The 25,677-nt window shown below is 41.8% G+C and overlaps 1 protein-coding gene across 1 annotated transcript in view; it reads left to right on the top strand.

Moving 5' to 3' along the window:
* The window catches only part of GBE1 (1,4-alpha-glucan branching enzyme 1), a 134,923-nt gene that overhangs the window by 86,888 nt on the left and 22,358 nt on the right, over window positions 1–25,677 (top strand). The window contains exons 9-13 of the mRNA XM_083171924.1: window positions 3,284–3,399; window positions 5,411–5,538; window positions 11,289–11,387; window positions 11,539–11,649; window positions 15,661–15,832. Of these exons, the coding sequence (XP_083028050.1) occupies window positions 3,284–3,399; window positions 5,411–5,538; window positions 11,289–11,387; window positions 11,539–11,649; window positions 15,661–15,832 (626 nt within the window). The remainder of the gene's footprint in view (window positions 1–3,283; window positions 3,400–5,410; window positions 5,539–11,288; window positions 11,388–11,538; window positions 11,650–15,660; window positions 15,833–25,677) is intronic.

Below are 25,677 nucleotides of genomic sequence, written 5' to 3'. Positions count from 1 at the left end.
ATATTGCCCACTATGAATATAAGCCATATAATTGTCACATTTTGGCATGAAACTGTTCTATTATACTCAATGTCACCTTGCGTGTTAGCATTTTATTAATTAATATTCTAGGAAAGAGAACCTAATCGCTGGTGGGGAACAGATTTTGCAACCAGATTATCGCTGTATAAAACATAATATTCTTTTCTCGTTTTGCGGCGCGCAGCCTGTTCAAGATTTACCTTTTAACTTCTCCACTTTAAATAATTATCTCTAGTTTTAAGCCCATGGCAATATGGTGCTCAGTGTTGATTGGTTAAACACTTAAATAAAAAAGTAATTGTTTTATAAGAAGTATCTTTCAAGCAACAGTATGCCCACACATTTCACAGTACACCTCACAAAGTACAATGACATTTGGGAAATGAAAACGAAGACTTCAGAGAATCTGTCAAGGTTGGAAATGCCAGAAAGAACATTAATTTAACTCCGGTTAATAATAGGTGCAAAGTGGAGAAGTGAAGTTAGTTGCTGGAGGGGAGGCAAAGACTTTCAGTTTGAAGAAAGGCAGGAAAAAAGGCAAAACAAAAAAAAGAAAAACAAAAAAGCAAAGTCATGCAAGCAATAGCAACCAGCAGGGCTATGGTTCCAGTCTGATTTGTAGAACACTGTAAAAAGCTTTTTTTCTCCCTTCTATGGAGAAAGCCTATTGAGTATACAAAATACAGTATTCAAAGTAGGTGTGTCTAAGTAGGTCAGCAACTCAATGACCTGTTTGACCTTTTGAAAAAAGTCATAATGGCAGTTACTCTTTATTGGTCTGATAGTGAGTAGAAGCATTGTACAACTTGTGATACAGTGATCCCCTGGTCATAAGCTGCTCTATTACAGGTTTTTTCAAACTAGTTTTTTTTTACCATACTGTACCATGTTTTTTTGTTTTTTTTAAACACTATGAATATAAAAACATTGAAACATTCATGATCAGTTCATATAATATTATATAAAATATCAAAAATTTCACAAGCAAATACTTGTAACAGATAATGCACACAATAATACCCCTTTTCCACTAGGAAATTCTACCCGGGCTTTTGCGTGGGGACACACACCTTCCCAGGTTTTTTGTTAGTGTGAACGGGTCCGACTTCCAAAACACGGGTAGAGAGACCAGGAAATTCTACCCTGGTATCTACCAGGGTAGAACACTGCAATGGCACATTTCTGTGCGCAGTGTAAACGCACATTACCCGGGTTTTTATATCCGGGTAAGGGTCTGAGGACGTTTATTGGTTCTTTATTGGAAAAAAACTATGTCTTGTGGGCATTCTTGTTTTTTTTCAAAGCTTACCCGGGTTTAGTGTAAATGGCTCCGACACGGGTTTAACACGGGTTTCAGATGAAAAAGGGGTATAAGTAGTCACAATGTGCTTATAGCAGATACAGCAAATACAGTTTCTGCATATTACAATATTTCAAGTATCTGTCAAAGGGCCACAAAGATATTCAGCCTTCAGAAGGACTAGGATCACCCTCCAATTATCACTACCAGGAACAACAAACGGAGAGTGAAGCAGCAAAACCAGGGAGTTGGCAAAGGAACCAGTAAAGGACAGAACATTTCTTTTATTTTTATTTATTTATTGTCTAATGAAAATTAAACAATGAGTATGCTTCAAAAGGTGCGTACATGCTGAGCAATATAATGAATGATATTGCTGATTTTGGCCTTTCTGAGCGATTTATCGCTCATTAAATCAGGTCCTGTATAATTTTCCAACAGTCAAAATACAGACATGTTCAAAATGCTGACATTTATTATGCTGAAAATGCTGCCATTTTAAATGTCTATATTTGTTTGGTTTGTTTGGTTGTTTATGTCAACATATGTTGACATGGACACCGTATAAGTGTACTGTGTCCCCTCGCATGGCTCATTGCCCACTTGGATCAAGAACAAGTCGGTTTCAAAGCAAAAAATTCACAAAAAACTCATGGCGTCTTTTTACATGTTTACATTTTGAATGTTGCCTTTCTTGCCATGTTGGCATAATGAATGTTGCCATTTTTAATGTGTTGGTATTTTGACTGTCTGCCAATGGTTGTCGGTATTTTGACTGTTGGTAAATTGACTGCATCCCATTATATCACCCAGTGTGTACGCCTCCAATGATGGACAGTGCGCACTCCCGGGGGTCATTTAATAACATCTGTACGTTTACAGATGAGGGCGCTCATCGTTAACGAGGCTCCCACTCCCCACGCTTTCCATGAAAATATTTTTGCATCGGACATCATTTTTAGAAAGTAGAATACAACAGCCATTACCTTAATTTCCTCATTCCACCCCCAACCACACCATTCAATAACCATACTATTCTATTCTCCTCTAAACTGTCAATGTAAAAAAAAAAAGAATGATAAAAAAGGTACAGTACAAGTACAGAAAAGCAGGTAAATCATACAATAAGGAATTATTATAGGTGATACTATAAGTAACCATGGCTACCATATAACTGTCAAATAAAATGAACATGGCTAATTGAGCAAATAATAAACATTAAACAGCTGGGAGTAAAACTTCTGAAGATGAGGACACTAATTAGACCATTTGTGAAGTTGAAAAGAGTGAATGTGTAGGTTATAATGAAGGCAGGATTAGTAAAGTAGATCTATAAGTAGATAAAATAGAAAAATATGCAAAGAATTTTCATGTAAGATTTAAAAAAAAATTGTATCCACTATAAAAAGACAACAGTATAACCGAAGGACCTATACTGAACATCTGTCAGGAAATTTATAGCAGGAATGGCAACAAAGTAGGAAAAATATCAGGAGAAACCTCGGATACACGTCTGAGTAGAAGAAGGACCTTCTTCTGTGGTAGACTAAGAACCTTCTTAGAGATATGATATTTTAATTTTTTTACCCTTTGGTGGTGTCTAAATAGCTCCAAAGCAACATTGGGAGCGAAGCACAAACGGTATTCCCCACGGTTCTCCGATCTTTTTACTCATGCATGTACTCCCAAAACACGCATGTTTAGTGAATCTTATGTGTTTTTTGCCCGCTGCTGTCGGGTTATTTAGTTTTGCCTGCCTGTGGCAGGTGAAACAATCCCCGATAAGTGGCTGCTCATGACAGCTTATCAGGGATAATTAGATAGCCTCCGGGGATACAATTACGTGTGGTTAATTACTGCATGTAATTGTATACTTCCATTAAGTGTAACGTGCATTGTGAAACGTTTTAGTAAATGTATTTGGTGTATCCAGAGATTACAATATGTTAATGTGTCTGACAGTTGGGAAGTATTAAGATTCCTTCTATCAAATTTGCGGTGGTGGATTGAAGAATACGGATTTGATGGTTTCCGCTTTGATGGCATTACGTCTATGCTTTACCACCACCATGGGATTGGTAAGTATTTAAAAAAAAAAATGAATATTACAAATCATCTAAAATGTGATTCCATTGTAATGTCATCTACAGCATTAAAGATTTAATAAAGCAGAATATTTAATTGTATTTCTGTAAATGGTTCATTCCTACATCAGTGTTCTATAATAAAGCGGTTTTGCTGCTAAAATAATTAAACTTCATTACCTTGCTGTAGGATGAACCATTAACGGTACTGGTGTAGTTTCACGGCGTCAGGGAAATCGCATCTCATGCGATCGTGCAATGCGATGGTACTTGTGTAGTTTCAAGTTGCCCCTGCCCGCGGATCGCATCACACGCAAATCGCATGCGATGCTATTTAGCACACCCCCACTATCCACGTCACCCTGAAGCGTGGCGAGCGCACGCGGTACGCGTCCTCCCGACCTGTTCATACACACCACTATCCACGTCAGCGTGTAGTTGTTTTTATAAAGTGTGGCGAGCGCAGCAAGCCACCGAGCTCAATGCGTGGTTAGGGGATGCTGAAAACGAGCCCTAAGCGTGTCGAGCGCACGCAGAATACACATCGAGGAATCCGCGTCCGCTCACCACACTTCAGGCTAGTTTTCAGCGCCCGCTCGCCACACTTTATAAAATAAACTCCACCTCAACGTGGATAGTGGGGGTATGAACAGGTCGGGATGACATGTACCGTGTCACCTCACGGGGCTCACTGCGCTCGCTATGCTTCAGGGTGGGGGTGTGCTCAATGTGCTGCATCGCATGCGATTTGCATGCAATGCTATCCGTGGGCAGGGGCAACTTGAAACTACACAAGTACCATCGCATCGCACATCACATGCGGTCATATGCATATGCGATGTGATTTCCCTGCCGCCATGAAACTACACAAGTACCCCATTAACCAACTGATTATAGACTAGTGAGTATTGCAAGGTGTTATAGGATGTTGTAGCACTCATGTTTGTTTCCGAGTGCCAGTGCCATCCCAGGTCCCTGAACTCCACTTTCAAGCCGTTTCGCATCCTGACCACACCATGGGCTGGACCTGGGTTATTGCTGGGGCTTCTTCTCTACCAGCACTTGGAGATATCCTTTTTTCCAAGTGCCAATGAGCAAGCTCTCCATACAATGTGAATGGTACCTGGATTGGGTGACCTGGGTTATCCAGGCACACTGTAACCCAGGTTGTTCACACCCAAGTCCCTACCTGGATTGGATTTCAGGGTCACTCGAACCTGTGCTTTTCCACAGTGACCTTCTCATACCAAGGGTAGACCTGACAAATAACCCAGGTCGAAAACTTAGTGTGAAATGGGTTTATTTGTATGGGGTGTTTGCTATTATTAATATCCTTGCCTTTTTAAATGTTGTGCTCAATCATGTCAGGAAGTTATGTCTAGTCAAAAATGACCACACACCGGGGAACCATCCTTTTGCCCACTTGATTCTATGCACTCTTGCTTTAGGAAATAGAGATTTTAATTATTGATTCATCGGTCCTTAAAACCCTCTTCCAGTCTTCAGCGGTCCATTAGCAGAGCATGTTGGTCCAGGCGAGCCTAATTTCTCATTGATTATACAGTAGTTTTTAACCCATTATTTGTTCACTGAAAAAGTCCTCTTTTTAATAACTCTGAAATGCACCTTATGTGGACTCCTTTTTACTTGGTTTCGGTTTGAATTCAAAAATGTTTAGGAGAATAGTTTTTATGTTTAACCTTTTGAGTGCCGAGGGAATTTGTCAAAATAGGTGTGAAAAATACCAAGCAAACTTTTTTAATTAAACCATTTGAATGTGAGAGGTCTTCAATTTATCCGTTAAAAATGCCAGCGCCATTCCCCTCACCTGATCCGATACAATATTAAACCAAACTTCAATTAATTGACTCGGCTGTATTTGTATTTATTTATGCTAAAAGAACAAGGTTGGCACTCAAAGGGTTAAAATATTAACAAAAGTAATACAAATGTCAAGGGCGCTGTCAAAACAATCTACTGTACCCCGCACTCATTTGTGTTCTAGGATGCGGATTCAGCGGTGACTACAACGAATATTTTGGCTTACAAGTGGACGAAGACTCGCTTGTCTACCTCATGCTGGCAAATCATATGATTCATTCTTTGTATCCAGACTGCATTAGCGTCGCGGAGGTATTGTACATTGCTGTTTTTATTAATTGGGAAATTTAGGAATCAGCGAGTAGAAAAATATTGACTGGCTGCCAAGTAATGAGTCTGGTTGCATGCTTAGGTAATACTGTACAGAAGCCAACTACTTTAACACATTTCAACACAGGACCGTGATTGGATTTTGCTACAAAAAAAGGAAACGTTAAATGCCATCACAAAACTGGCAGATAGGCAATGCAAAAGTGTCAATTTTGTACCAGGAAATCGAAACCTAACATATAATTACATTTTGTCGTCCAAAAGTTGCACATGAGTCCTTGATGTATTCTGCCCAGTACTGTGGGTACAATATATTGCTAATTGAATTTTAATTAGAACAGTCGAGCCTTCTATAATGCAGGTGCAAAGTACTGGAAAAAGAAAGCTAATACAATGACATTGTGACAAATTGTCTACCACAGATAGTGACAACTTTGTAATAGTTTTGGTTTGCTTTCTATATATTAACAGTTCCTGATAATACATAAGTACCCAGTTCCTTATATAGCGCACACATATTCTGCAGCGCTGTACAGAGAGTATTTAAACACTCACATCAGTCCCTGCCCCAGTCGAGCTCACAATCTATATTCCCTACCACATATACAGATGGAGGAGCTCTCAATGAAGCTGCTCTTGGTGATAGAATCGCCAACTGCTGCATCACGCCAGCTGACAGAAGGGGGCTCGCGTGCACCACGTTCCGTCAGAGGCCTCCGCTGCACCCCTGCACCTCCCCGTAGCCCCCACTGTCTGCCCCACTCCCTGCCCATCCCTGCAGGGAAGCCGCTCCCCGGCTAATGGGGGATGCGAGTGAGATGCTTGCACCCCCCTGTCAGATGGAGCTCCTGTCCACCAGCCTGAACCAGCTCAGGACATCTCCCGATCCTGCGGGCTGGGTGACAGGCGCTCATCTGTACACGCAGACACACTCATTCTAGGGTTAATTTTAGTTGGGAGCCAATTAACCTACCTGTATATGTTTGGAGTGTGTGAGGAAACCGGAATACCCGGAGGAAACCCACTGAACATGGGGAGAATATGCAAACTCTGCACAGTTAGGGCCATGGTGGGAATCGAACCCATGACCTCAGTGCTGTGAGGCATTTATGCTAACCAATACACCATCTAGTATAATAAATGGTATATATACAGTGTATGGGATTATATATATATATATATATATATATATATAAACAAACGACACAGATGAGGCCAGCACTCCTCGTCCAGTACAACTTTGGCGGTGCCCTCCCGGTTACCCTGGCTGGGGTTTCCACAATATTCACTTTGTTCGGCGGCACTCGCTCAAATAAATCGATCAAACCACTGGAGTATTCATCAACGTTTCGGAGCTTTTATTTATGCCCCGTCATTAGGATGACGGGGCATAAATAAAAGCTCCGAAATGTTGATGAATACTCCAGTGGTTTGATCGATTTATTTGAGCGAGTGCCGCCGAACAAAGTGAATATATATATATATATATATCCATCTAAAACAAATAGAGGGGGCGCTTCATAGTGTAATACCGTTTATTTAAAACAGGTGGACAATGCTAACAGCAAATCTCCTATTAGGAAGGTAGAACCCGTACCAAGGTGTTCCTCTGGTGTGGGCTGGCTACCACAAGATATATATCAAATAACCACTGGCACAAACTGCAGGCACTTGTAGCTCACTCACGGGACCTCTCACTGCTCCAGGAGCACAATGTCAATTCCGGAACCCAGCGCCTCAGCGTCTTTGAGCAAAAGCAGCCACACAGCACGATCTCCAGCAGCACTCAATGTGTCACACAGGCCACGCCCCTACGCGTTTTGTCATAGTACTTTGTCCTATTTATATTATAGCGTGTGTCGTTTTGTGATGTTGTTTATGGACAATTAAGCTTTCAATAGTCAAGGTGTTGACAGGATAATGTTGATGGGAGAATGTCGACATGGTTCTACAAATCATGATATATAAAGCATTTCAACAAATGGATGTTATGCTGCAGTATCTTGGTTAAAGTTTGTGATGGAAGCGCAGGGGGGGTCGTTATTGGGAGTTATCTGTGCCCCAGGTTCCCAGCTTCTGTCTAGCAGACAGCCAACTAGTTAGCAGCCTTGATGCCGGACCATCTTTGAGCGGCTGATAAAATGTATGTCAGTTTCTCAAGTCACTCTCACTGCCTGGGGAGCAGGTTAAAGGCATGCTGAGAGAGGCTGCATTGCTTGGCATAAGTGCTGTGCTATGTTAATTTTTTTTGAGCTGGACATTAAGTCGTCGTCGTCCCTCCAATATAGGTAATTATAGTGGTTCAATTCGAGAAGTATTTCTGTCTAGTTTTACTACCCAAATAAACTAGCTGTGGTGGCTTGTACCAGGGACCTGGATAGAATACAAACATTAAATACTCAAGCTGACAAATGTGTGACTGAGAAAAAACACGGTACGTTTGTCACCGAGAACTCAAAAAACCACAGCTTTGCTATTCTGCTTCAGCTCCTGGGTAAAATGCCTAGCGCTATTCAATTAGCAGCCAACGACTATAAATTCTCAGAAATCTGCATTAAACGTTGCACCGCGGTGAGTTTAGGGCTAACCAAAGGGCTGCTCTTTCAGTAGCTCTAACCACTCTGTATATGTGCTGAAAGAGCATACAGATGGAGTGCCTGCCATTGGGGGTCCTAGCGATTCTATCAGACAGAAGAGGGCTCCGTTCCATCTGAGCCCTCCGCTGCTGCTGACAGCCCCTCACACCGCGCCCCCCCCTCAACCCTGCACGTCTCCCTGAAGCGCAGACGGGCAGGGATTCCACTCCCCGCCACTTAGTGATGGGGACACGCATGCATGTGAGACTCTTGCGCATCCCCATCAGATGGAGCGTCTCTCCGCCAGCTCTTGCCAGCTCTTGCCAGCGGAGGGGATCTGGCAAGAGCTGAAGCTGAATGAGAGGCGCTCCATCTGTAGTAAAGCCTGTAGCGAATTGAATTCCCACTAAGACACAATGATAGATGAACAAGGAAGACTGTTAGGGGAGGGAGTGGAGAATCTAATCAGAGATCATCAGCAATCAGACTGGCGAATCTAGAGTTAAATCAGAAAGACCGAATTTTGATATTTAGGGACATTTTTCCATAACTATGGTCAATGGTATTATTGGTACTTGTGTATTAGCCGGGCGCCCAATTAGCATATGTACGCAGGCGTAGGCTAAGCTACGCTGTCAAGGGGGTATGCGGGCGCAAGTGCGTCCTATGCACAATAAAGGAGGCATTCTCAAACCCCCACTATCCACGCCAGCCCGAAGCGTGGCGAGCGCACGCGTTACGCGTCCTCCTAACCTGTTTATACCCCCATTATCCACGTCGGCATGGAGTTGATTTTAAATAGTGTGGCGAGCGCAGCGGAACACATATGAAGTAATCCGCGTCCCTCGCCGGCGTGGATAGTGGGGGTATGAATGGGCCGAGAGGACGCGTAAGCCCATGTCGACCTTTTGGATGAAGACGTAGCCCATGACGACATAATGCTAGTGTCGACCTTGTCCCATGTCGACCTTTCAGCATGTCGACTAAATGGTGTAGACCTAATTACTATCGACCAAATGATCCATACACCTTCAAATGGCTAATTGTGGGTAAAGGAAGCATTACATTGGGATAGAAAGGAAGGCCAAGTACTGTATGTGGTCGTTTTCACATCACTTGACATTTTCACATTTGCAAACCACAGACACTTGAGTCACATTTAAATACATGCCTTCATTGTGCAAAGCATTGGCCATGAACCTGCTTCTTCTGCAAAGGCAAGATGTGCATTAAATGCTCTGCGCCATGCCAGTTCTAATGAATATGGAAGTGTAACAGACAGAATTGTGAATGAGATGTTTCTGTTTATTTCGATAATTGCACATACCGCCGTGGATTGTCCTTGATAAATGGAGGACAATGAAAGACAATAAGCAAGGATTTGAAAACCTTGTGCTGCTTACTTGTGGCCATAACATTTTAATTTTAGCATGCTGGGTAAGATGCCTTGTAATGTCTGAAATCAATGGTCATTGAAATAACCTTGTTTCCTACTGCTACCGCTTTGCAATAATAAAAAAAAAAAAATTGGAAAGCATTTCGATGTTCTCGCTGTGCAAGCAGGCGATATTAATTTTCTGAAAACTAGTCTTTTGGGGGAAATTATCTATTCGTGTATGCTTCCTATTGAATTCATATGCCAAGCTGCAAACTGGATGCAATCAAAGAATTGATGAGTAATGAGTACATCATGGCATTATTATAAAGCACATGCAGCTGAGTAAGTTGGTTTTAATGGCCAAGTTAAAAGTATAGTACAAGTGTCATACATCACTTTGGGAATATTAACACCCGCGCACACATACTGTATATTATGGGACGGATTCCTCTTTGCACTGTCCAAACCTACAAAAAGAATACGTGTATGTGCAGTGGGTTGTGCTGGAACTCGCACCTGACCGTTTCGTGGAGCCTGTAACATGGCAGTTAGGGGCTGATTGGCTGGAACAAACCACTTTCTTCCTCCAAGGCTTAGTAAATAAACTACAACATTTTGTAGGAGGATCTGCCCCCCCCCCCCCCAATAAAAATAACTGCCTCAGTAGTATGGCATTTACACCCAACCACTACCCCAGGGGATTGGTAATTGCACAATTTAAAAAACACCTATATTTTACCCTTTTTTTCTTAAAGGCCTGTTTTTTTTCAATGGGGTAAAGCTTCACTCAAAACATGGGAAGCCACTCTGTAGTTATTGTCTTCGGGAGACCCAATGTAGGGCGTGCTCCTAACTACAGTGAACTACATTTTCTTCGACATGTTGGGGGTGGAATACTTTGCTATCCGTGGAATCATCATGAAGTTGTTATGTCCGTTATTCTGACCTTAAATGTATTCCCACCGCTAGCACTCACAGCCTAGGATGGTGGAGGCAACATTTGGGGGACAAGCTCAATAGGGTTGCACTGGAAAAAAACAGCCTGCAGCATCAGTTGGTGCTTGTAACACTCTTAGGCGTTTAGGTGTTTCCCAAACGGTTTTGATCATGGTGCCCTAAAATATATATTTTTCCTGCGCTCCGGCGAAAAGTGTCTTATTGGGTAATTCAATGAAAATGTAGTTTTGTCTATCACATTGACAATTAATCATTTGGATTGGCCATGGACCACAAACCAAAAGCACTCTTGCATTTGCCCCTAGGCACTGCATTGTGTTACAGCACTTGGAGGTGGATGTATGAAGCAGTAAAAAGAGTGGAGAAGTGTGCCAGTGGAGAAATTGTCCATGCCAACCAATCGGCTTGAGACTTATTTTGATGATGATGACAAATAAATAAAATAATTGGTAGAATTATCTAATGATATCACATAATATGGCAAATTGAGTAAATGAAGAGAATTGAGTACGGTATGGCTTAATTAACTCATTTGATGGAGTTTATTCATTTAGAAGCTACAGTATGCATCTTTAAATTGCTTCTAATTGAATCAATCTCTATGTGTTTAATTCTACAGGTCACTGAGAATTTCAGTATATTAGACTAAAATGAGGACTGTGTAAATTGATGTAGAATATACAAAGTAATCTCGCATCAAGAGACCAACCAAAAACGTTGGGGCAAAAGTTTACAATCTCCTGTCACAGCATGTGCCCTTATTTCCAAGTAACAAAAAGGATGTATCCTAAATCATATTTATATATTTACCTTTTATTTAGGATGTCTCTGGGATGCCGGCTCTCTGCTGTCCTACGTCCCACGGCGGTGTTGGATTTGATTACCGGCTAGCGATGGCTGTGCCAGATAAGTGGATTGAGGTAGATGAATCCTGCTCTTAGCCGTCTTCCATGCACGACTGTTTATTACATGGTTATGCTTTAAGTGATCAGTGTGTTTTAGAAGTTGTACATTAATAAAATGTTAAATCTCTTGATGTAAAAGAATGTATTTTTTTTTTTTTCAATGCAGATCTTGAAAGAGCTGAAAGACGAAGATTGGAATATGGGAAATATAGTGCATACACTGACTAATCGAAGATTTAATGAAAAGTACATTGCCTATGCAGAAAGTCATGACCAAGTAATTTGACTATAAATATATATATACAGTATATATAAATTTACTAGGACATGTTGTTAAGCATATATACATTCTTAACTTAAGCCAAACAAATTCAACCAATTTAATTATTTTATTGCTTCAGTTTATATCTAAAAGTTTTATCTCTAGGTTTGTCTTCATTTATTAAAGTTGAATTTCCTTTATGTTTATTCCGGCGGGATAATTACATCATATCCACAAGATGGAACAGAACCATCTACTGGTCAGTCTATCATATACTATACTGTACTGTACCATTGCGAAACAGTTGGCCAAACCAAACTTTAATTTATTTTTATCCATGCAGAATCGCTAAATGTTTCAAAAATTCTGCTGAATACCTAACCAAATCCATTCTCTAATTTGTATTTTTTACATAAACTGAAGAAATAACAATTTGTATGTGTATTCTATATCTTTGGAAAGCTATAATTCTACAGTTTTGCAAATGCTGTAATTACATACCTCCCAACTGTCCCGTTTACCACGTCCCGGTTTTTGGTGATGTTTCCTGGGTCGGCAGTGTCCCGCGGTTGGGGGGGGTAGTTGGGAGTCCCAACTGTCACCCATGAATAGACGCTATGCGCACAGTGTCTATTCATGCCCCAATGGGGCGTGGTCCTGCGAGAGAGCCACCTAGATAGGCCACACCTCCTTTTGTTAGGCCACGCCCCAACATTTGTGTGTGATTGTCCCACCTGCTGATGAATGAAAGTTGGGAGGTATGAATTACAGTCCAGGTTTTACCGACATCCATGGTAGAGCACAGCTAATTTAATTAGTATCTCGGTGAATTAATGTCTGGACCTGACCATGCATATCCTTAAAATCTGGACTGTAATAGCAGAGTTTGGGATACTCGGCCATACACTATAAGGTTCCAGATTTAGGGCCAGATGTATTAAGCCCTGAAAGGTGATAAAGTGGAGAGTGATAAATAACCAACCAACCAGCTCCTGTCATTTTTAAAACACAGCCTGTAACATGGCAGTTAGGAACTGATTGGCTGGTACTTTATCACTGTCCACTTTATCTATATTCAAAAATGATTACTTTAGAGAAACATCCTACTGACTTTTTTTAAAAATCCCATAGGGGATGGATGCATTGTGGTGCAAGTCTGGCGACCTTGTGGGATGCCGTCCGAACTTGGGGCAGTAAATTACAAGGCAAAACCATGGCTTTCTGATGAATGCTCCTTTAAAAACAACCTCCGTGTTCGGACAGTATCCCGCACAGCCGCCGGACTCGCACTTATATCTACCATCGATCCCTCATCATTTACAGTGTTAAACAGATCCAAATAACAATGATCTTGTGTTTTAAATATTTGATTCATTACTAGCATTTTCTTTTATTTCTTTTATAAAATGGATGCAAAAAAATTTAATATCTGTGCGGAAAAGAAAAACATTTTAATGCCTGCTCACAAATTTGTCTGATGTCCTTGATCATCTAATTGCTCAACTGGGATAAGTAATTCTAAAGTAGCTGTACATTTTTATGTTCCCGATCCTAGACATATTTAACCTGTCCTTGGCTGTACTCCAGGTATTGAACTCATTGAACAGAGCGCCCAAATTTTCCGCCGTGTCCGGAAGTTACTGGCTAATGTCCAAATATGAATATTGTGCACGGTTCCTTTTGTATCTCCCAGTTAATAATTTGGTGCTGTACTAATTACAGGAGCCTGTGGCTTTGAGACAATGACGATGTGCAAAGTGTAGAAAGAAAACTTTGATAATTATAAAACTGCATAATGAGCCATTTAAGCTCTGTGCTCACCACCACAACTGAATGCACAATTAGTAATAGAAAGTTATGAACTTTGTTGTTGCTACATTATATGCATTTTTAAAAAGGAGTTGAGTTAACATATGTTCCACTAAATTAATTTAAAATCAAATACAATGTTTATGACTTTTGAGGCCAATATCAAACTTTTCCTGTAAGTCGTTGTTTTTCAACCACTGTGCCATGGCACACTAGTGTGCCTTGAGCTGTTCTCAAGTATGCCCCCAGATCTAGAGATGCCCAAACCAGTTTACAGCCACCACCAGTTCAACTGTTATTTACTGGTCTCTTATTTTCATGTAAAGGGCCAAAGTATTTTATTGTTTGTTACCTGTATATGGGGGCCATTACTGTAGGTTTTTTTTTTCCTGTGGGAACCAATGTGTTTTGCCCTATGGGGATCTCAGTGTGCCATGGCAATTTCAAAATCTTATTTAGTGTGCCGCAAGGTAAAAAACGCCTTGTAGCTTAAAAACGCCTTGTAGCTTAAATTGATGATACTCAATTGCATAAAGCAACTTGATGGGAATCCTAAACAAAGATTATTTGGGACATACTGTAGAACATTCCCTATAGTTTACTGAATAAATCATGCACGCAACAGAGAAAAAAAGAGATTGGTAGACACTGGAAAAATAAAATAACAAACTGTAGACAAAAGAAATTATGTGACTCCATAGTGTAAAAAATAGTATTAAATATACTGGGGCAGATGTATTAAGCTTTGTCGAAGAGATAAAATTGAAGGTGATAATGCACCGGCCAATCAGCTCTTAACTGTCTATTTACAGACTGGGTTTGAAAAATGACAGGAGCTGATTGGCTGGTGCGTTCTCACCAGAGGCAGAACTCTGGGAGACAGTGAAGTCATCAGCTGCCGGGCTCCTGCTCCCAAGGGGGGCACCTCTCCTCCCCATCAAGTTTGAATCAGTTAATTGAAAGCAGTTGATATTGCTAATGTGGCTGACTCCTCCTTCTAACATCATTTTTGCAAGTATCACACCCTGTATTAGATCCCATGACCTTACTGGAGACAGACACCTTACTGATTGAGCTATTTGGGGGGGCACCAATACATATCTTGCCTCTGGGCAACTTGGATGAACTTACACCACTGGTTCTCACCTTTCGATTTTATCTCTTCTTCAGGCTTTAAATATCTCCCCCTCCCCCCTGTACCATATTTAAACAACATCTCATAGAAGGAAATACACAAAGAATGTAGAAATTAGTGACATGAGTACTGATATAAAGTACTGCTAGTGCACACAAACTGAAAAACATCATACAGTATGGTGTATTTACCAAAATGTTTTTAAAAAAATTTTTAAATACTAAACTGTTATTGAACCTCTATTGGCATAATCCAAACAGATAATATAAACTTGATTAAACTTGTTGTGTAAAGTGCTCAGTAATAAGACCGTGGTTCCCAAAGTAATTAGTGTTGGGGGAAAGTAATTAGTGTTTCCCAAAGTAATAGCGCTTCTGTCTATTTACCTTAACTCTTTGACTGAGATAAAATGAGTATCTCTGGCACTGGATATAGGATACGTTTTCATCCAAGTTTATGTTGGTGTACATCTGGCTTCTGAGCAGATGGTAGGTTTCAGAGCTGTAACGCATTTTGGTGTTGGTGCACTTGATAGGCTGTATCTGTTCAATACTGTATATACGGCCGGAAGGACTAAAGTGTGTTATTAACCCTTTGAGTGCCAAGTAAATTTGTCAAAATAGGTGTAAAGATTGGCAAGCAAACATTTTTTAATTCATCATAATGACCTGTAATGTTTACCTTATATAGGAAATATAGGGTGAAATTTAAAAGGATGAGAGATTCAGAAAGTGAGAGATTTGGTAGGAAATCTCCAGGGTTTTTTTTTTAAAGCAGCAATCATTTACATCAACCAGATGATTTCGAAGTGTAAATGATTGCCGCTTTAAAAAAAACCTGGCGATTTCTTACCAAATCTCTCACTTTCTGAATCTCTCATCCTATTAAATTTCACCCATAATTTTTTTTTCTGCACAACTTTTTTAATTGAATTTATATAACAAATGTGAGCGATGCTGGCGTTTTTATTATGTATTTTTTGCATCTCTCACAGAGATGTTGGCACCAAATGGTTAAGTCTTGATCCTTACAGTACTACATAAATAATATGGCTAATGATCATTTAACGCTTGGTTTTATAGGCACTCGTCGGAGATAAGACATTGGCATTTTGGTTAATGGATGCAGAGATGTACTCAAATATGAGCGTGACGTCTCCACTAACGTCTGTCATTGACCGTGGAATTCAGCTTCACAAAATGATCCGTCTGATAACGCATGCTCTCGGAGGGGAAGGATATCTCAATTTTATTGGTAGGTTCATTTGTGGGAATGTATTGTAGCATGAAAAAATCCCTTATTACTGTGCTACATTCAATGTCGGATAGCAGTTCTCTTTACACTAACAAAAACTGTATAGCGTGCCGTGTGTTCTATCCCTTATTGGATATAGGATGGTCGACATGGTCAAAAGGTCGACAGGTCAAAGGTCGATGGTTAAAATTTCGTCATCAATAAGGTTGACATGGAAAAAGGTCGACCTGCATTTTAATGGGGTTTTTTGGGTGTCTATGTCGACATAGGTCGACACGGACACTGTCTAAGTGTACCGCGTCCCCTCACATGGCTCGCTACATTTGCCATGCTGCGCTCGGCACACTATTTTGTTCTCCCTCCATGCCCTAGTGGATGGTAGGGCATGCAATACTGCCTGTCGGCTGAATTTTTTTTTTTTTAAATGCATGTCGACCTTTTTTCATGGCGGCCTATTGTGTGTCGACCTTTAAACCTTGTTGACCATTAGTGGTCGTCCATATGACTGTCTATGATGAGTCAGCCTATGATCATTCCGGATACCGTGAGTTATTAGTATGGGCTGCAGATTGGTGATACGGTGTAGTGTTGGGACCAGTGACGTCACAGCTGTCATCACTGGTATGCTGGGCTTTGCACTTTCACCTATTGGGACTGTATTATTTGCACTTAGGACATTAGTGTAATGTATGGTGGGAAAGTTGCTCCATTACCATTTAATATTTCAAAGATGTTGCTGTGAAAAGTGAGGGAAGTCCTGAGGAATTCTTCCATTTGGTTATCTTTCAAGACTGTGACATTTGTAATGTGTGGTTCTACAAATGTTGTAATCTCTAGTTCTTGCCAACAGATATGAGGCCATGTGGTGTGACCTCAGGGCCGGCGCTACCCACTCAGCAGCTCCTGCAAAGCAGGGAGGCGCCATGCTGAAAAGGCGCTCCCTCCCTCCCTCCCTGCTCTGCTAAAGCTGCCTCAGCCCTCACTGTCACTGCCTCCTGCAGGCCGCCCGCAGCGCCTGTCTGGCAGCGCCTGTCTGGCAGCGGGCGGGCGGCAGTATAAAGAGCTGCTCCCTGCATCGTGCACACACTGTCCTCCTCCTGAGACCTTCCTCACGGACACTTGCGCTGAGGCATGTAGCGCTGTCTGTGAATGCCTGGATGACATGTCATGTCCGGATCCGCACCCTACCCATTGCTCCCTGCGCCTGTCAGCTGTCAATCACATGACGAACAGGCAGCAGTGCCGCCTCCCCTTCCTTCCCTCTTCTCAGTGTGCTGCGCCAGTGCCACTGCCTGTCCTCAATACTCCGCCCCCTCTATCTCCTCCCCTCTTCTTCCATCTCCTCCTTCTCTCCCCTACTTTCCCCCTCAGTCACTCTCCCCTACTTTCCCCCTCAGTCACGAGTGCTGCACATACTTTTTGTACTGCTTTCGGAACGAATTGCACACACATTGCATGCATAATATATGCGATTCGCGCAGCGTGTATGGGCACCTTTAGTGCCTGCAACATTTTGCAGACACAGCACTGAGATGGTGTATGCATACATGTACATGCACCCGAGATCCTCCATAGGATCGCATGTTGCATACACTCCACCAATCGGGCTGCAGCTTGTTGCAATGGCAATGTGAAAGGTTGCAAAATGTATGGTTTGCAGGAGGGCGCCGGACACCCTAGCACCGGCCCTGTGTGACCTCACAAATCTATCCTACAAAGGGGAGGTTTCAGATGAGCAGCTGCAGCACAGTTCAGAATTCAAATAGTGGAGCCACACCAACTGCCATCCCAAACTGACTCACTGGCAGTTGGGGTGGCTACCCTATTTCAATTTTGAACTGTGCCACCACTGGTCCTACAGCAGACAGTTTGTTCTTACAGTATTGCAGCCATGGGCGTATCAGTAATGGGTGCAGAATAGGTGTTGCCCAATCTGTGCACTGGGGCTAATTCAGATTCCGTCCAAAGCACACAAGTCAGGGGTGAAGAACAGATATAGTGGACAGTCTGACCGAGTACAATTTATATTTTACCATTTGCATTTTACCTGTTGTGTCTAGAACTCCTTTATTTGTATCTCTGTGTAAAACATTTTAGTCCGTGGACCGGTATCTATTCAGTTTGAAAAGCTACAAATCTCAGTTCTGTCTATTTCTTCCTTTTTACCGTAGATACTACAGCTAGTAATTTTTTATCTATTTATTTATGCATTGTAAATATAATGTATAAACATTAATGATTTTTTATACATTTTTTTTATTGAATTTATATAACAAATGTGATAGATGCTGGCATTTATCGATGATATTTTGAACATCACTCAAAGGGTTAAGTGTTGCAGAGAATACTATAGGTTTTAATATTTAGAGGAGAAGGATGGAGCAGAGAGCAGCTGAATAGTGAATAAATATACAGTACATATTTGCAGATCATTTTTATTTTTGTCAGTTGTGGAATATGAATTAAACATGAATGAAATATCCTTACCTATACATAGAACATAATACCAAAGACATGCTGTTTATATAGTATAATGCATTTCGCAGTTATAAAATGAAGTCATAGTTTTATTTATTTATATTTTTGGGTGTTTGCTCAGAAAAAAAAAAGTCTGACCTTGAAATGTAAGACAAGTGCATTCCATTTTATTGAACCCATTGCCATAGGCATTCCATTGTGAACAGCACTGACTGCTAATTTTACAGCATTTTCCTGCCCTGATTTGCATTGCATGATCTTCTTGTTGTTAAGTCTGAGTGTAACATTGTTATTTATTTTTAGACGCAAATGACAGTACAGTACAGCAAGATGTGCGTCTCATTATATGTATATTAAATCAGAATTGATGTAGCAGAACGGGTGCATGTTATTCTACTGGCTTTCATCTGTGCTTAAGGGTAAAAGTGATAGAGATGTTTTACCTCCTTGGGAAAGTCAGTTGTTACGTGTGACCGGAAGAATCTCCTCGTATTCCAGTTTCCAGGATAAAGAATTTTAACTTCATTTGTGGTCTTTGTGGCTAAAGTGCATAAGCATCAATCCTTGGGGGAGAGATAGAGGGGCGGGTTTATTAACCCTTTGAGTGCCAACATCTCTGTGAGAGATGGGCAAAATATCCGCTAAATGCCAGCGTTGCTCACACCTGTTATATAAATTAAAATAAAAACATTGTGTTAAAAAAAGATTCTGGGTGACATTTAATGGAATGTGATTTTTAGTAAAAAAAAAAAAATGGCCGAATTCGCTGATGTCATCGGGGGGCACATCAGAGTGTGGGCGTGTCATCGGGGGCTGGGCTGGGAAGGAGGCAGCACTTAGCACTGTCGCTGCTCCAAGTACTGCCTCATCCATAGTGTGAATGGGAAATGGGTCGCTCGACCTGTTTAACCCGTTCACACTGCACTGCCACACGGTAACGAACAGTTAAGAACCCTGCGTTTTGCCCAGTTCAGATTGCCTTGTTGTTACCGGTTAGCTGTAACCGGTAACCCCTTTCACATCCCACTAATTACTGTGTCGAACCGGCAAGAAACCGTCTTGTACCCAGTAATTAGGTGCGATGTGAAAGGAGTATAACCCTGCAGTCCTGGTATCTGATAGAGGTGATGTTTGATACGAATAGTTCTAGGTTCGATTACAGTAGTGTATGAAAGAAAGTAAGACCACACACATTGTAATAGCCATTGCATTCCAAAACCTGACCAGAGTAACTTACATGTTTCAATAGAAGTTTTGCCATTTTTTATTATATGTGAATATCACAAGGACTTTTTTTTTCCCCCAGCAACTTTTATTCTGTTTCTGGGTGAATTAATTAAGATTGTCATAACAACGGTGTCGCAATGCCTGACGGTACTAAATCACATCTAAACAGCCGTTGCTGTGGTCTAATAAAGATCGTCCCATAAAACAATAAATTTTAAAGTGTTCTCAATTTTCAATGTTTTTGTTATTCATTAGCACCCTATTGTTTAAAATTCCATTAATTGTTCTCCCGTCCCTTTGTCATTTTATGTATACATAAAAAAGCAGCTTAAAATTAATTACAAGGAAGCAAATCTCAGTGGTGTGTCTCCGTACTTACCTCTGCATTATCCATGCTTCACATGTTGTTGTTTACAGAGGAAATGTGAGCATTCGGATTTCTCAGCGGAGTTACTTCATTATCTCCTTGCATTGTTTTCCATCTTTTGTTACTTTTTCTTTTTGTAGTCAAATTGTGATTAAACTTGAATTTTCCAAATCTGTCATTAAAATGTTTTGGTTTCCTTTGTGAGATGGCGTTGTGAAGGGGGCACTGTTGAAAGTAAACTGTCTGGGTGCTGTATTAATGAAAACGGTTTAGATTTGTGCCGTCAAATCGAATAAGTTGTAATAAAACACACAATAGCTTGTTTCTGAAGGTGAAAGTCTTTTGTCTAAACTTTGTTACAAAATTAGATTGTTTTTTAATTTAAGCAAATCTCAATCTTCTTTCACCTGGGTACGCCCAGACCTGCTCGCACAGGTACGAATTCGGCCTATATGCGATGGTGAGGCCACTGTGCATGTGCATTTTCCGTAATGCACATGTGCAGGGCCTGGCTGGGAGCACCTTCTGCAAACTTCTGTGTTGGCAGCCCGATTGACAGGAACACGAAAACGGTGGGTGCGACCATAGAAACGCTGGGAGTGGCCAACACAATGCAGGCGTTTCTTTACCTGCTAGGGCGGACACTTGATATCGGCACCTGGCCGAAAATCGCTAAAATGCTTGCAGTGGCTCCTGGGTTACGTGGCCAGCTGCTAGCGGCAGGAAGGGGAGGAAAGATCATTTGATGGCAAGTAACAATCAAATGATTTTTCCTCTGTGCGGGCGCTTGCAAACAGATGTGTACCCGTTCATAGCCCTGCACGGGGGAATAGGAGGCCAGGGGAGGGGGGCGTGCTTTCGGTGGGCCGTCGCCAACCTGCATTGCTGGGCTCTGAACACTCGCAGCTCAGCGAGCAGGTCTGAATCAGGCCCCAAATGCGTTATTTTCAACATTTTGAAATATGTACAGCTATATTACGATTTGTTATTATTAACCCTTTGAGTGCCAACATCTGAGAGAATATCCGCAAAAAAATGCCACCGTCGCTCACATTTGTTATATAAATTCAAATTTAAAAAAAATGTTTTAAAAAAGATATTTCCTATACAGGTCACTATAATGAATAAAAATGTTTTATTGGCAACTTTAACACCTATTTTGACATTCATTTCAATGGGCTATTCTTTTAAATGGGAAGTTTTTGGAAACCCCATTAAAATGAATGGGGAGTTACTGTATACTAATCAATTATTAAGTAGCATTGCTCCATTCCGCTCCCATCTCCTTAACCAGTCCACCCGGCAGACCGCCTGAGCTTGTTTCCATTATACAGATGTAGCAAATTTTGTTACACTTGACACATGCCACATACTGAGTTTGATGGACAACGCCAACCGGCATGACTTAGGATTTTACATTGCAACACTATAACGTATCATCATATATCTGCGTTTCTGTTTAATATATGGAAACAGCCCTGACTGCTTGGGTCGTTTTTTTCTAATCCCCAGTGCGCTAAATTATTAAATGAACAGGAGCACTGCTGTTACCCAGGTTAGTTACTGATAAAGAACGGGAGCAACAAATGTGGAGTACACTCTCAAAGTTACGTAGCTAGTGAGCAGCACTGTGTTCCACGTATAATGCATCTTTCTTCATGGTACACCAGCAACTACTGTGTATTATAGTACAATGATGTCTTATGATATCTTCCATAGTATAGCGCTATATTTCTTTGGAAAATCCTGTGCCAACTTTGACCACACTTGAATAAGTTTCCATTGAAGTGATGTAATTGTCAAATGCTAAAGGTTCTCCCTTCACAGAAAATCGTGACACTGAGCATATACAAGACAGAATTCCCCCATATGCTCTGAAACAACACTAGTTTCTAACTGGTCGGCTCACACAGCATCTCATAAACAGTTGTGCATATTAACATAGAATTTGACAACAAATAAGAGCCACTTGGTCCATCAAGGTTGCCCCTTTTGGTAACCTCAATCCTATTTGGTCATTACAGTAGCTCTTTTTAAGGTTATTCTTCAGTGCATCCGGAAAGTATTCACACCGCTTTACTTTTTTCACATTTTGTTATGTTACAGCCTTATTCCAAAAATGTTAAAAACTTGTTTATTTTCCCTCAAAATTCTACACACAATACCCAAATAATGACAAAGTGAAAAAGTTTTTGGGAGATTTTTGCAAAATTATTAAATATAAAAAAAAAAACTAAGAAATCACACGTACATAAGTATTCGCAGGGTTTGCTATGAAGCTCAAAATTGAGCACAGGTGCATCCTGTTTCCACTGATCATCCTTGGTGTTGCTACAGCTTGTTTGGAGTCAAAAAGTGGTAAATTCTGTGTCTATATGGTCCCACCCTTGACCGTGCATGTCTGAGCACAGTCAAGGGTGCACGGGAGAGCTGGCAGGGGAGGCGGTGGAGGGAGCATTGCGCTGGTCCTGCTCGTGCATATGTAATGAACAGGACCAGGCGCAGTGAATATCTAATGAGCGGCTCCCCGCCCCCCTGTGACCTCATGTGTATAAAAAAAAAGATTAAATATATACAGATGGAGCCGGCTCCATCTAGGCATTGCCAGCCCACGCCAGCAGCCGGCCCTGTGGCAACGGAGCTTGCCGCAGGTCCCCATGGCAGCCTGACCCCCCCCCGGACTGGGCAGCGTCTCCCTGAAGCGGAGAAGGGCAGTGAGAGGCTGCCCAGCCGCCATGATACTGGGACGCGCGTGAGACGCACACGCGTCCCAGTCCCTATCGCTGACGCTCGCCAGAGAAGGGGATCTGGCGGGCGTCGGCAAAGGATGAGCCAGGCTACATCTGTATTCATGTGCTGCAAGCACCTGAATCCAGATAGCATGCCCCTTCACATAATAAAATGACTGATTTTTTGACACCAAAAATAAAAACCTTTAACCTTGAGACTTCCGGGAGGCGGACCTGAGAGGTGGCCGCGTTTTACAGGAGCTCTCCGTGCCCGGCGCATATAGATAGAGAAATTGGAAATATATCGATCAAAAACACCGCGCCCGAGACACCTACCGGCGCCGGAGATATCGGTGAGGAAGAGGAGACATCTCCCGGCTCATCACCACCTTGCTAGACCCCGGAGTCCAGCGCTTTGAGAGAGCGCGACAGAGGCCTGCCGCCATCTTTGAAAAGAGACGGTGCAGGAGATACACACCCGCGGCCACGTACGGCACACACAGCGGGAGAAAACGAGTAAGTGGGACCGTGCGAGCATACGGGAGGAGACGGTAGAAATACCTGCGCCCTACGCCTCACTCCGGAACCCACCGTCTGGAAGGCTGCGCTAGAGATCAGCCGCCATCTTGGGGGAAGAAGCCGCACAGAAGACATACGCTCGCGACATACTCCCTGCGGTTGCAGCAGGCAAGGGGGAAAAGGTTGGTGATCACAACCGCGATAAACTACAAGAGGAGACAACAAAGCTACCTATGCCCTGGTGTACCACGGAGGGGAACCATCACGCTGATTAAAACGAGGAGAGGCATCCTCTTATTCGGTGAGTGGACACAGAATAACAGTATAACACTGACACACACCGGCTGAGTACTGAACTGGTACCTAATAAAGAGGAACCATATAACCTACTTGTGCAGCAGCTGGAAAAACGTGCTGCAGCAGAGCCCCCTGAGAGCACAAGAGCTAGAGTCATTGCAACATAGCACATTAAAGTGCAAGAAATAGAGGCAGAAGTCTCAACCCATTGAAACTCTTTGCCTATCCGAGCACAACACAAAAGGGAAGCCCCTTACTAACTACCCTAACACCAACATATCGTGTGGAAAAGTAAGGGAAGGAAACCTTGCACCTAACAGAATTGAAGTGGACACTATTACCCATTTAACAGCCTATTGAATACCAATACCCTGCAGAGTATCTCTTACAAGAACTACTAATTCAGTGATTCCAATCACACAATCACCTTAGGCAGAGATAAACACATCTCAGCTCATGGAGAAATATGTGGCCAAAACACAAAGAACCCAAAGGGGCTCACAACAGAATAAAGCAAAAGAAAAGCCGCAAGTTGCTAGTTCCCCGGCTTCATCCCATTCACCTAGCCCACATGACCCCCTGGCTGATTTGAATGCATCACAATCATACAGTGATATATCTATACAGAGAGCGAGAGAGATCTCAGAAATAATCTCCCCCCTTCTGGATACTAAACTAGCCCCACTCACAGAAGCAATCACCTCGGCGGTGAATCAGTTAAAACAACACGCAACCAGATTAGATGAAGCAGAGGAGCGAATATCTACCCTGGAAGATGAGTTGCAAGAGACAAAAACCCTACTAGATGATCATGTATCTGCAGTCCTAGCAATGCAGGACAGAATGGAAGATATGGAAAATCGAAATCGACGCAATAACTTACGCTTAATCGGGGTCCCCGAGTCAGTCAAACCTAGAGATTTATTGCACCTGGTGTCCGTCTGGTTACCTCAAGCCCTAAACATCCGCATACAAGACAACCCGATCATAGTAGAACGGGCTCATAGAATAGGCCCAGAAAACAGGTCTATACAACAACAGCAAAGACCACGTCCTGTTATTTTCAAGATACTTAATTACCTAGACAAGTTGAGAATTCTGGAAGCCTACAGAAAACAGAAGGAACTGCTTTATGAGACCTCCAGACTCCTCCTCTTTCAGGACTTTTCACTCCAGGTATCGAACCGACGCAGGGAATTCACACCGATTTGCAAAGAACTGTTCACACGTGGGATAAAGTTCGCTTTATTATACCCAGCAAAATTGAGAATCATACACAACGACAAACCACTGTACTTCGACGAAGCCCAGCCGGCAAAAAATGTCCTGCAATCACTGAAAACACTTGGATCAAGCCCTACTGGAGGAGAAATGGGCTGACGCAAAACAACGTCCGACTAAACCGTAAATATGTCACCTATTTCTTTATTTCATGATAGGAAGACCATTGGGACTCATTCAAGACTTTATAGTTACCGTTATACGCTATTGTATCTTTGTTTGGTTATGTAGACTGCTGGTTTCTCCACCTAGGCCTAGGTGGTTTCATGAAACACACATAGTTGGGAAATCACATCCCTATTCTTATCTGTATAAATGTTATGGTATAAAGAGGAGCTACAACAGCACCTCAATTTGGGTACAGAAAACAAAAAAAATGGTTATAATGCAAAGTTTATTAATGTTTATGTTACAATTTATATGCACATACAATGTTCTATATAGATCATCATTAGGTTCGATAAGGGACCGCAGCAAAATATTATTCACAACACTCCCCACTCCTGAAGGCTGGGACAGGAGGGGGCCTCTCAAAAACAGGTTATATCTCATTATAATTAAAGCACACAGAGTGGGTATTGGATAACTATGGCTAACACTAAAATGATAGGAGATGCACACAGGTCTAAAACAGATATTAAATTTTTATCCTGGAACGTAGAAGGCTTGAATACTCCGTTGAAACGGAAAAAGATACTTAGACACCTTAGAATATACAAACCTGATGTGGTATTCCTCCAAGAATCCTATTGGAAAGCAGGTGATCCTAATGTTCTGAGAGACAAATGGTTGAAGGACTTCAAATACGCATCTTTCACATCCAAATCGAGAGGGGTGCTGATACTGTTTAGTAAACATCTGGCATATGAAATCACACAAGAATGGGCAGATCCAGGAGGCAGATTTCTGTTCCTGAAGGTTAACCTAGAAGGGGAAAAATACACGTT

Source organism: Crinia signifera, chromosome 2 (assembly GCF_055691185.1).
Source record: "Crinia signifera chromosome 2, ASM5569118v1, whole genome shotgun sequence".
NCBI classification, from domain to species: Eukaryota; Metazoa; Chordata; class Amphibia; order Anura; family Myobatrachidae; genus Crinia; species Crinia signifera.
Note: the sequence above shows the minus strand (reverse complement) of the source record. Positions and strands in the feature narration are given on the sequence as shown.